Below are 13436 nucleotides of genomic sequence, written 5' to 3'. Positions count from 1 at the left end.
TGACCTGTCTGTAACTGGGATGCCACTGACTGACTCAAAATGTGTAAACGGTTGCTATAGTTGAAGTTCAGAAAGAAGCACGCCCGTCCAGAAAACCTCATCTGTGCTGGGTACAAAATAAAGGTGTGTGGGTACTCATTGCTTTGCAATTTTATTATTGCTGTCACATTAATTAAAGAGTATTAACTTTTATGTAAGTTACAAACAAAAAAAACTGCTGTTTTTTGACAACAAATACAGATGTTTCATAATGTCATTGTGTACTTTATAAGTCAAAAACTTACAAGGAGTCAAAAGCTTTTCACTACATTCTGTAATCTTAATGCTTACAGACTAAAATATTTAAAACAGCATGACCTGACTGTAAATGTGAAACCATCACACGTTCCATATATACATTTCCACTTCATCAGCATAATTGACATTAATATATTCAATAGGTGGCAGTTTTACGCTTCACATGAGATTCTTCTAAGTAGCAGCACTTTAACTTTTCTATCGAGACTCTACTGTACACCGGCCATAAAAAAAATATACAGCTGTATGAACCAGTGAAACTACAATAAGCAACATACTGTATTTAATCACACTACTGTATGTGGTCAATATGTGAAAGAAACATACTGCACAGTAACAGATACATGCTAATCAGACAACAAATAAGGTCGTCCAGCAAATTCAATGCTGATTTTCCTTTTACAATTTCTAACAATATGAATATCCTGTTGTTCATATTAATGTTGTATTTAAGACAGACAAAAAAGGAGGTGTCCCACTTGTCATAAAGGCATGAATATGCCAGACTAACCGCTGGAGCTGAAATGCACTTTGTAATTAATTTTAAATTACAGCAAGGTTGAAAAGATCTTCAGAATCAGAATCAGAAACTGGTGAGTGACTTTGATTATTGTGCATTATGACTGGTGAAGAGAGGACACAAAATACAAAACACAAACAACAATTTTAAGGCTCTCTGTTGATGCCAGTGGACTGTTCACCCTTTATGCATTAGAAAACTATTAACCACAGATGCATTTCTCCAATAACCCTCGAATATCCAGAGTTCACAAGGAAAGGAAGAAGAAAAGCTTCAGTGATGAAAGAGAGGACGTGGGGCAGCAACGACGGAGGAAGGTTTGCAGTCAGACAAATAAATGTTGGTTGGATTCCATTTCAAACTTTCTAAATAGCAGCAAATATCACAGAATTAGTCTCTCTTGTTGTCCACTATTTCACACATTACGAACACTTTCAGTCATCTTCTTTAATGGTCCCAAATCCTAAGAAGTCCTTCCTTCCTTCAAAGATTTCCAAATGGATGAATGTCATGGTTCAGTCAACACGTATGGTAATCGACAGGCCTTTCTCTGTCTGGTCTGGAGTGGTGATTGAAAAAAACTTTTTGCTTTCAGTGGTTGTGCCCGGTAAGACTGGCAGCTGGGAATTTTGTATTGTCCATCGTTTTCACCAAATGTGTGTTGTCTGTGTTGTATGTGTGCCTTTTAAAGTGCGTGCAAACGTCTCTCTCTGTGGTGTTGAGGTCATTAGTGGAAACCACGTTTGTGTTATTTGTTTTGATGGAAGTGTGTGCGTTTGAAGTGTCATTGCGGTGGCTGTGTGTCATGGTGACCCTGAAGGTGTGTGTGTGCTGCAGCTCCATCTTGTCCTCCTGCGACACTTTGATAAAGGGACACCAAGCAAACGCATGACGGAAACCAGCACGAAACCTGCAGAAAGAGATGAAAAATTAAAATCATCCTTGCAGTTTTACACTTAAATGGTCAAAAGAGGCAGACAGAGAGAGAGAGTGCTGGTGTAAGAAAACACAGTGTATGAATATATCTTTTACCTCTGGTTTAGACAGCAGTATATAATAGGATTGTACATAGTCGAACTCATTGCCAACCAGAATATGGCCAGATACACCTGACAGGGAAACAAAAAGTCAGTGGTGGAAGAAGTATTCACATCCTATACTTAATTAAATTGTAATTAATCACAGTACTTGAGTAAATGTACTTAGTTACTTTTCACAACTGCAAAAAGAAATAAGTAAACACTAACTTATTTACAGTGTCAAGAATACAAGCCATCAGAGAAGCAGCGGCTAACCTGTTGAATGTAATGTTGCTTGTAAATGTCTCTGTTAAACGTCCCCAGTATGAAGTAGATATGATATGGCAGCCAGCAGAGGGCAAAGGTCACCACCACAACAACCATCATCTTCACCACCTACATGAAATCACAGACGCAGGACACATGGTTACTGCTGTATTTTCAATATCAGGCCGGCTCTGAAGACTTGTTTTCAGTGTAGGGTACTCTATGATAGCAGAAAAAAGAACAGCGTGACCTTTCTCTTGGCTGTTATCTGGCTGTGGTAATGGTCTGACGCCTCTCCAGGGATGTGGCCCCCCCACAGAGATCGGCCAACTAAACTGTAGGTCACCAGCATCACCAGCAGAGGGAGCAGGTAGATCAGTAGTATCACTGCAAACTGATAGCTACACAGACAGAGACAGAGACAGGAGAGCGGATAGTAAATAGTAATTAGTGATGAAGAACACAGGATTCAGACCAAGGATTTGTCCTTTGTCAACACATTATATCTCAGTGTGTTTGCATGTCAGAGGACATTCACATTTGTGTTGATTTATGTTTGTAATAATGTGATTTGTGTTTTGGGTGTTTCTATAAGCACGTCTCTCATTCTTACAACAACCGAGTTGACATTTGCAACACTAAAAGTACGGCACACTTAGGATTTACTCACATGAATTATTAATAAATAACTGTCATAGTTTCAGAAATTGTGAGGTTTATAATTGACTTCTACATTATAAGTCCATTTATCGACTGATCAACATGTACAGATTCAGATGTGTTACAAAATATAAATAAATCATATCTCTTTCTTCATGAAAGTTTATTAAAAGGCGGCGATCCAACTGCTGCAAGTCAAGTTGTTAAAATCGTTTGTCTTATTTTGGCTCAGAAGGTGTAAAGCAGTACTGAACTAGACTTGGACCATCTGAATGTCAGGCTGTACTCTTCACATTAATAAAGGCTAACACATTAAAAACAAAAACATACCCATTACAGTTAATTGATCTGCAAGTTATTTGTTGTGATATTACAGTTTTATAATATGCCTTTCTGTGAAACACATCCATCATTCAGACTGTATGTGTTTTTTCACAACACGTTCATAGAAGTATAAATGTATATATGTGCACATGTAATTATTGAACAAACCTGTCTCTCTGCCTGTGTGTGTGTGTGTGTGTGTGTGTGTGTGTGTGTGTGTGTGTGTATGTGTGTGTATATGTATATATATTTGTCTCTTTCGTTCACCTCAGTTGATGTGTTCCTCCATAATCATCAGGCCAGTCGACCATGCACACAGTTCTGGGGTAGTAAAATCTGGTCACGCTGTAGTAGCACTGAGGGAAAGCCAATAAAACTGCGACGATCCATATCAGAGCGATCACTACCTTCGTAGAGGCGGAGGAGAGGCGCGGCTTCAGAGGGTGAATGATGGCCATGTACCTGGAAAAGGGAAGAAAAGATTTATTCATTGACACATATCTTTATTCATAGACACAGTCAAAGATTTGTTGTTTAACTTGTAAGAACAGACATAAAGAAAATAGTGTGACTTGTAAAAGCTCTTGTCTTTGCATCTGTGCCACAAATAATTTAAAGTCAAGTTTTCTTTTTATGACAAAAATCCAGAATTTACACTAAATTGCATTTTGAAAGAAGAAATGAATTGGATGGAATATTTATTTAATTTGTGGAACATAAAATTGATAGAGATAAAAGGATGATCATGCTTGTCTAAGAGCGACAATATTGATGTTTTCCTAATCCTCAAATATTGCCAACTTTAAAAAGCTTTAAAATGTTCATCCACGGTCCTGTGATTCAAACTAATATCGATTAATCAAGACTTCTTCACCTTTAAATCAATTAGTATTTATACTTGAAAACTAAGAACTGACTTCATATTTTTTCTACATTTGAAATGTTAATCTGCTGTTACAGTTTAATGACGCCTACATACATTTAACAACATGAGGGAGGTGTGGACCGGTATGAAGGAGATTACTGGCTTCAAAGGGAGAGCGAGACAACCAGGGGGGGGGGCTCCCTGGAGAGGGCCAATGAGCTAAACTGTTTCTTCAACAGGTTTAGTTCACCGCCCTCATCAGTCTCCTCCACACACCACACCTCCCAAACACCTCCCCCTTCCCACCCCCCTCTCTCGCCCCTGGTGAGCTGCATGGACACAGAGCCCTTAACTTCAAAGGGCTCTTCCACCACTGACACCGTGACCCTCCTCCCCCCCTCTCTGTGACGACTGGCCATGTTAGGAGACAGCTGGAGAGACTCCACCAACGCAAGGCTGCAGGACCTGACGGCATCAGCCCCGGGGTCCTGAGGACCTGCGCCATCCAGCTGGCTGAGGTCCTGCAACACCTCTTCAACCTGAGCCTGAAGCAGGAGGTGGTCCCGGTGTTGTGGAAGACGTCGTGACTGGTTCCTGTTCCGAACCGCTGAGAGTTCTGGGAGAGGATGTGGACATGGTGGAGGAGTACAAGTACCTGGTGTCTCCATGACAACAGACTGAACTGGAAGACCAACATCAACGCTGTCTACAAGAAGGGGATGAGTCGACTCTTTTTCTTGAGGAAACTTCGATCCTTCAATGTGTGCAGCGAGATGTTGGAGATGTTCTATCAGTCTGTTGTGGCCTGTGAACCGTACTTCTAGTAGTCTGCTGGGGTGGGGGTGGAGGGGCAGCATTGGAGCCGGAGACACCAACAGACTTAAACTGGTTAAGAAGGCCGGCTCCATCATTGGCTGCAAACTGGACAGTGTGGAAAAGGTGGTGGAGAGGAGGACGCTGGACAAACTGTTATCCATATTGGATAATAATCCTGACCACCCTCTCCACCACCTGCTGCAGGGACAGAGGAGGACTTTCTCCTACAGACTCCTCCAGCTCCGCTGTCACAAGGACAGATACAGGAGATCATTCCTGCTGACCGCAATAAGACCGTACAATAAATCACCTCGGGCAAAATCCATCACACAACAATAACTCCCTTGCACTGCTGTCTTGTATGTTGTTTTATTTATTCATCGCACTGTTGTTTAGGTTTAGGTTTTGTTTAGGTTAGTTTATTTAATATTATTTAATATTATTTATCTTATTTTATTGTATAGAATGTGCATTTTTTTTTATGCTGCTGTAACATAAAAATTTCCCTCTGAGAGAGATTAATTAAGTATCTATCTATCTATCTGTCTGTCTGTCTGTCTGTCTGTCTGTCTGTCTGTCTGTCTGTCTGTCTGTCTATCTGTCTATCTATCTATCTATCTATCTATCTATCTATCTATCTATCTATCTATCTATCTATCTATCTATCTATCTATCTATCTATCTATCTATCTATCTATACCGAAACTACACTGTTAAAGTCAACAGCTCTATATTTTGTATGGGATTAGTGAGTGACTGCCTGCTTCTTTATGTCCTGTATTAATAACCAACATATTTTATTCCTTCCTTCATGTCAGTAATAGAAACATCATTCAATAAACTAACAATGAGGACAGTGATTGCAGACAATTATCTTGACCTGCCACTATGAATTATGTATATTGCTATGTGTCATGATGATTTAATGGTTTCAGAGGGATCCTTTTCGTCAAGTTCAGTTTTAAGGATGAATAATGATAGAAAAATATTTTAACAGCAGTGAAGCCATTAACGCTGACCAAATGGTCATATTATATATCTTCTAATATAAAGCTTGAATAATACCATTAACGGTGAATTTTTTTTAATTCATACCACTAAATGTGGTGGCCATGAAAACCCATCTTGATTACATTACTCAGCTTTCCACCATAATAGTGAAAACATTCAGATTTGGCTGTGAATCACAGGTTTGAATTGTTTAGGATGAGACCTTGCATGAAATGATTTCCATTTGAATTGATTCCTTTGGATTATCTCATGAGTATTTTACAAAGCAAAACATTAAAAAGTCTGGAAGCCTTATTAGAACTATATTTGACTGGATTTTACATCTATCGTTAAACAAAGAGCCTGAACATGAGCTTTTGTTATTTAAGACCCACTGGTTTTATGAACTGTTTGCTGTTATGGTCTGTTGAGCAAAGCTCTTTGGCTTTTTTTCTTTTGTGTGCGCGTGTTCTTATTTTCTTAACATGAAATTGAAAACCCCCAAAATGAAAAAAATAATTCCATAAAGATGAAAATTCACAGTCATTTGAGAAGATTCTGCACTTGTGGTTAGAACAATTGTAAAAACTGTATCTTTGGTCTTTTATGCGCTTTTACAACAACCTCGTCACCCACTTCTCATTGAAATTTTTCTTTCTGACTTTAGTTTAATTCTACATGAATGTGTTTGTTTTAAACATTCATTATTTGAGCCTCATCACAGACAAACTTCTGTTACTTTGTGATGGACAATAGAGTTATTCTTACTCTGTAGCGTTCAGGGTTGTTGCTGCATTGTGGGAGCAGCAGAGTATCATACATATTGTCCATTTTATGAATGTAGAGGTTATGTTTCCCAGGTAGTGTGTTGTTGTCGTGAACATTTTCTGCTTTTTTCCCCTCACTGAACTCTCTCTCCCTGAACCTTTGTGCAGCTTTCTCTGTCTCTGGAGCTGCATGTGCCTGTTCTGCTATTACTGGCCTTATCGATGAGCCCAGTGTTTATTGTTTGTTGTCTCTCCATGTTGTTCTTTCCTACTCAAGCCTCAACCCACTGTTGGTGGCAGATGGTTGCCCACCGCTGAACCTGGTTCTCTCATGGGTTTCTATCTGTTAAAAGGGAAATTTTCTTCCCTAATGCTGCTTATGTGGGAATTGTTGTAGTTGATGGGTTTCTGTCTATAATGTTGTGAAGTCTCACGATTACTATGTAAAGCGCCCTCTGATGACTTATGTTGTGATTTGGCACTATATTAATAAAGAAAATCGGATTAATTGCTGCAGGTGATGATGCCAAAGAAAAAAACCTGAACAAAGTCACAAACTGATGATTCCACAAACGGAAAACTTATGAGGAGGAATTTTCACTCTACAAGCAGATTTTGCACCTGGTCTGCTCTTTGGCATATGGCTCATGCATCACTGCATCTGTTCCTGGACACAAAGTTATGTATCATATATGTCATATACTCTTATAGGAGAGATTGAGGGAGCAACTGATTTCCAGTATTCAGTGCCCCCTAAACACTATTCACACACTCAAGCCCCGCTTTAAATTGCTCATTGAAATTTCTAACAAAATGTCACAGCAACTGTCATTTATTTTGAACGCGCAAAGGCACACTTGTCAAGAACATATTCCACAAAAAGAATTTTGTTAACTTGGAAGTGATAAAATTTAAAAATTTCAATTCAAAATTGAAAGCAAAACAATAATTGGACACCCAATAGTGCTTGCTCTCGAGATCACTGTTACAATGGTTTAGCAGTTAATTTTACAGCCTTTAAGTTTCAGGAAAGCTTCAAAATTTCTTGGTATGGAATTAACCAGTTTCTGGGGTGAAAGTTTCCTCCATGTTTCAGTCAGTAAAACTTTTAGTTCATCCACACGGAAGCATTAATGAAATTTTTTGGTATGTCACAGTTGCTCTGCAGGATTTAGCTCAGGTCTCTATACGGCCATTAAGACACTGCAATTTTGTCCTGGACAAAACTTTCTTTCTGTCTTCTAGTTATTGTTCAAAAAAGCAGTTTATTTTATAAAGTAACCTGATTAAATTAATGGAAACTTGCTCATAGTTTAACCATCCAAATACATTTTGGAGTCACTGTATGCACAGTTATAAGTTAGTTTATTGAGTTCACTTGTGCTATCAAAAGCAGACCAATACAACAACCTGATCTGTTTGAACTTTATAATGTTCAGTTTGTTTTGACACTGTGTCAGAAATGTGTGGATTGAACTCTATGCTCATTTTAAAGCCATGATTTTTGGGGGTGTTTTAGGAGCAACACATCAAAAGCACCCATCTGTACTGCGGAGTCCACAGCCAAGGTTATGCTGTCATATTACATGAGCTTGAAAACATGTAGCGAATACCTTACAACTCAGTATCATGTATTGAGCACAGATTGATATTAACAACAGACTTACCATTCATGCTCCACTTAACATTAATGACATCTGTGTCTCTGCTGCCTGTTGACCCAGACTGTGTCTCCTTCATGCTGCATTTTCAGCTGTATTGGGTGAACAGTTGCTGCTGCTGATGTAATGATGCTGCTCATGTACAGTATAACTCAACGAATTTCAAAAGGAGTTGTTTGATCTCAAGTGACAAACCTCTGATGTACACGTATGCTCGTAAACATTACTTATCGTCCTTGCAGATTCATCAATGAAAAACGTTGCACTGGGCATGTCCAGAACTGCCATTAAAGACCAACATACGAAATGACAAATGGCTTTGAGGATAATTTGTCCTTGTCAGCCAGTATATTAATAACATTTACTCACCAAATATTATACACCAAAAAAAACCACTGAAATATCAGGCATAGCAAAGGGTTTTATGCTCATATGACTGGGTTTATGTACTGCTGAGGTGATTGTTTCGGTAAGGGATTATCCATCCATTGACTTTTGCATAATGCAGCTCCTAAATGGGGTGCTGCAGGAGATGAGGATTATTCACCTTATTAGTGTTGGATTGCTGGTACAGAACAGTCTCCTATGAGCTGACTGGTTCATTTTAATTGCAGGTTACTCTACTTTGAGAAACAATACCTAAGGAGTTCAAATTAGATTTAATTTGGCCTTTGCACAGTTTGTAAGAGAGCTTCCTTACCTGTCCACTGCAATGGCAGCCATCGAGTATATTGATGAAAACATGGCCGTGATGGGGAAGAAGTTCTGAAATCTGCAGTAACCGAGGCCAAAGTACCAGTCGTTGTGAAGCGCATATACAAAGTTAAAAAGAGTGTTAAAGGTTGCCATGGAAACGTCAGAGAAGGCCAGGTTGACGATGAAGTAGTTGGTTACAGTCCTCATCCGTCTGTGAGCGAGGATTATCCAGATCACTGTGACATTCCCAGTAATGGACACCAAGATGATGAGGGTGTAGGCAATCGCCCAGAGAGCCACCTGACAGAGGAGAGGACTGTGAACTGCTGCAAGATGCTGTGGGACAATGAATCCCTCGTCATATAGTATGTCATTAAACTATTAGTTATATTGTCCACCAAAACAGTCACTGGCTTTACCTGTCCAGCAAATCACTGCCAGTTTAACTTAAAATAATGTCAAGATTGCTTTCAACAAAGCCTCACAAACTACAGTGAACATTGACTCTATCATACTCTCATCTATTTCAACCACTTTAGTGATATTTCAAATCAGAAATGTTTCAGATAGATCCCAGACATATGATTTTTAACTTTTACATATGCTTCTGACTTTAATTTGTCATCTATATTTATTTATCCTACCTGCCAGTCTGGCTGCTGGAACTGATTCCCGATCGTCTCGTTTCCGTCGTCCAACCAGTCAGTGGTCACTGATAATGGCAATGAAGTGGCCTCCATGTCTCGACTTTCGGCATCCATATAGTCTCCCTGTGTACCCAATGAGAGAAAATGTATGTGCAGCATATCTGTATGTCCGTTGTGTGTCATGTGTAATGAGGCACAGTGGGGAATATTTTATTGAAGGAGGCTTACAAATGAATGAAGATATTCGTTTGCGTATGTCTTGAAGAATGATTTTCCAAATATCTTGTACTATCGCTAAAAATATTAAAGTCACAATAATAGGCCATATAGCTTAATTTGATACAGCATGCATTTACAACAAGTCCCAAACATGGTTAAAGTGTGAAATATATTATTCTCTTTGGACTTCAATACTGTCGTTAGAACTGCTTTAATTTATTTCATTTTAAAGTTTTTTAACCACGACACAATCATGCATTTTAGATGAGATAATCACATCAAGCATACAATTTAGTTTTGAAGATATTTGGCTTGTTCTGCATCAAGAGCCACCTGAGTTGATAATCATACACCATATCACTATTGCTCCTGACATCCTTCTTATAGTAAAAACATAATGGTTTAAAACATTTCCTTGTGCTTTAAATACAGTGGCACCTTGTCCATATTCTACTTAAGAGATGCTTTAGGAACTACAACATTCATCAGCCAATATAAATTACGAGCTTTTGTCACGGGCAATTACAGGTTGCTTTGGCTGCAGTAAGTGCAACGGTATAAGGGATGAATGAATGCACTGAAATATGTTCTATACAAGAATGAACCAATTAAAAGATCTTCCAGATAATGAATTTAATATCTGTCTTACCTCTTATTTTCACGGTTAAGTGGTCAGTTTTAACCTCCAGTCCATCGCTGATAATGTCCGAAAATTAGACTCTTTTTGCGTAATGGACATGCAGGTCCATCCAATGATCCATTAAGACATTTATCTGCGCTCTACTATGTCACTAAAAAAAAAAACACCACACACACACACACACACACACACACACACACACACACACACGCACGCACTTTGCCTCTCTTTGCCGGAATGTATTACAAGCTGCTTCGACACGCGCCTGTGAGAAACACAGACCTTTAGGCACGCGACCGTCCGTGGAGCTGCGCCAACTCTACGCACAAAGTAAGAGAGAGCGACATAGAGCTAGGAAGAGGGGTATGATTGCAGAATAAGAATAGCTACCCCCACCTCATCTGAGCTGTAAAAGGGTGCGAAAATATCAGTTAATGTTTTCACAAGAACGAGGGAATGTGAGAAAAACAGAAATTGATATACTGACAGAGGGTTTGCTGCGTTGTACTTTTCTGAGGGCAGACAGAGCTCATGGGAGCTTTGACTATTTACAATTTACATTATGTCTGTGGATGTACTTGTAGCTACTATCAACACAGGCCTGAACCTGAAACCTGAAATCCTCCCTTCCTCAGCAAAATGATCTTTCAATCAGCAGATTATAAATTCTGCGAACTGGCTTCTACATAGCACCTCTTGGATTCTTGTCAAATCCAACCCACATACCCACACAATCATCAGGCGCAATCACAAATAGTCACTCAAGTGAGATTGTCCTCCTTGAGTATAATTTTTGTGGGTTTTCACATGGCTGTAGACTTTTGACTTTGCAGTGGGTTGCTGATGAAATCTTACTGAAGCTGTTGAGTTTCTGTTTGTTGCAGACGCTCGTCTTTTGCAGCGTGTTGGAGGTCTGAGGGAATCTCTCTTTTTCTATGTTGTTGTGTTTTGAGCAATGTCTTCCCAGTTAATGGTGTCTTTAGATCTATTTGAGGTTGATGGTGTCCTCTCCTATTAGTTGTTAACAATCAGCACATTAGAAATCCAACATTTATCATCATTTATATGCTGATCATGCTGTCATTTAATAAGCTCTGTTCTTTCAGTGAAAGGCAAAGAGGTGCTCCATTCAGTAATATATTTGATATCTGCATTAGTCACCATGTTTTCCACAGGTTAACTTTTTATCCAAGCTAAAGTAAGGAGGGTTTCAGAGTTGAAAGTTGGGTTGATAGCCAGTGCTGAGATAGCTGCAAAATACAGGTCTGCGTTTGCAGTTGTTGAGAGACACATAAAAAACAAAAAATGTGTTTCAAAGTGAACACCCAAGATTAGTTCAATATCTGACCAAATGTAAAATATGCTCACAATCTTTCCTTCTGTTCCTGAGTTATGGCATCACGTTCACAGATGTCACAGTGACCTTTGACCAACAAATCCTTTTCAATCATTCTTGTGAATGTGCCAAACATTTGTGCCAAATTTGAAGAAGTTCTGCTAGGTGTTCTTGACATTTTGTTTTCATAATAATGGTACAGACATGAGGTCACAGTAATCTCGATCTGTCACCTTTGACCACCAAAATCTTATCAGTTCATCCCTACATGCTTTATCAGATGAGCATCTAATGTCGAATGTCAGTAGTGCTGGACACACTGTGTACACTGGAGATAACGATTGGCCACAAAGAACCCGATGACAGCTGTCGGAGGAAAATTCATCCTATGTAACTGATCTGTAGCTGACCATAGGTCCCTGTATCAACAATGCGTTCTTGAAGGGAAAACAGGTATATCCAAACCACATGTCCCTTCTATGCAATCAATCCGTGTTTGTGTCCAGCAGTGTTTTTCTACCCCGGGGCACACACATGACCTTTCTCAACTGGAATCCACGGTTCATATGTGCAGATGACCAATGATCGATGTATATGCTGAACGCCCTGAGGGGTGAAGAAGAGGGCGCCTCCTTACGTGGATATAAGGCCGCTCTCCTCACAAGGAGGGGGTCAGACTTTCTGGACTCTCCGCGAGTGTAGAAACTCTCTCCAAAACTATTCAGTTGAATAAGTGTCCTGTGACTCTGTTTGTACCTGACGTACTCGCTTGGCTCATGTTTGACGATTTGTACGCTCTTATAATTTTCCATATTTCATCTTGTAATAAATACTCAAACGACAGCGAGCTTGAGATACTTTTGATTTCTCAAGGAAATACATTCATTTCCACCACAACAGCCTGGCAGCCTGTTGTTTTGGTGTATGAGAGCCCTATATGTCTTCTGATTCTCAAGTGGATCAAGTGTTTTCTATTAGTCTTATGATTAAATCCCTGGTATAAAAAAAAACCCAAAACATTTATGGTGCTGAATAGGAGTTGATTTATGTATTTATTTATATTTTTTTTACAAAATGTGTAATTTGCATTATTTTGAAGTCTTTAATACTATCTAAAGAAGATCAGATTCATATTTGTGTGAGAGTTAGTATTGAAGGCTGAATTAAGAGCAGTTATAAATTCAGTAGTCTAATTTAGAGCCCGCAAAGCCCACAATTTGGCAAGTATTCAAAAGGGCCTTTAGCAATAGGCAAGGCAAGGCAAAGCAAGGCAAGTTTATTTGTATAGCACATTTGAACAACGAGGCAATTCGAAGTGCTTCACATAAAACCATTAAAAGCATCAAAACATCAGGCAAAATAAAAGGACATTTGAAAACAATTAAAAACAGTGATTAAAACATTAAAATGGGGTGTCCATCTACATGTAACCCATGTATGGTCTCCTTGCTATTGCACCACCAGGGGGCAGAGTTACATGACTGGTGTAACTGAGTAATACATTATATGCTACTTGCTATTTTAGATCAAAGAAAACTTTAAACGTCATGTCTCAAAAAGGAACAAAAGTTTGTATCATGATGACACACACCTCATCAGTTTTAAATCCAATGCATTATCTTATCACACATTCATTGGCAACACAATTCAGTTGGTATTTGTTTCTATAAAAACAAATTAGGCTACTCTGTGGGGAGCAGAGTAATCTTTAG

The 13436-nt window shown here is 39.0% G+C and overlaps 2 protein-coding genes across 2 annotated transcripts in view; one reads left to right on the top strand and one right to left on the bottom strand.

Moving 5' to 3' along the window:
* Nucleotides 1-134: 134 nt before the first annotated feature.
* On the bottom strand, nucleotides 135-10697 carry tacr2 (tachykinin receptor 2). Its single transcript, XM_069174075.1, has 8 exons — nucleotides 10398-10697; nucleotides 9527-9652; nucleotides 8887-9182; nucleotides 3355-3549; nucleotides 2354-2504; nucleotides 2113-2232; nucleotides 1850-1926; nucleotides 135-1727 (listed from the first exon to the last, which is right to left on the bottom strand). Exons 2-8 carry the CDS (start codon nucleotides 9641-9643, stop codon nucleotides 1409-1411), a joined length of 1275 nt encoding a protein of 424 aa, XP_069030176.1. The 5' UTR covers nucleotides 9644-9652; nucleotides 10398-10697; the 3' UTR covers nucleotides 135-1408.
* Nucleotides 10630-13436, top strand: part of tspan15 (tetraspanin 15) — a 32566-nt gene continuing 29759 nt past the window's right edge. The window contains exon 1 of the mRNA XM_069174077.1: nucleotides 10630-10718. The gene's annotated coding sequence lies outside the window, so the exon portion shown is untranslated. The remainder of the gene's footprint in view (nucleotides 10719-13436) is intronic.

This window comes from Embiotoca jacksoni, unplaced genomic scaffold (assembly GCF_022577435.1).
Source record: "Embiotoca jacksoni isolate LCO1_2020_lvr unplaced genomic scaffold, fEmbJac1.0.p SCAF_6, whole genome shotgun sequence".
In the NCBI taxonomy this organism is placed as follows: Eukaryota; Metazoa; Chordata; class Actinopteri; family Embiotocidae; genus Embiotoca; species Embiotoca jacksoni.
The sequence above is the reverse complement of the archived record's forward strand: the minus strand, read 5'-3'. Positions and strand labels throughout refer to the sequence as shown.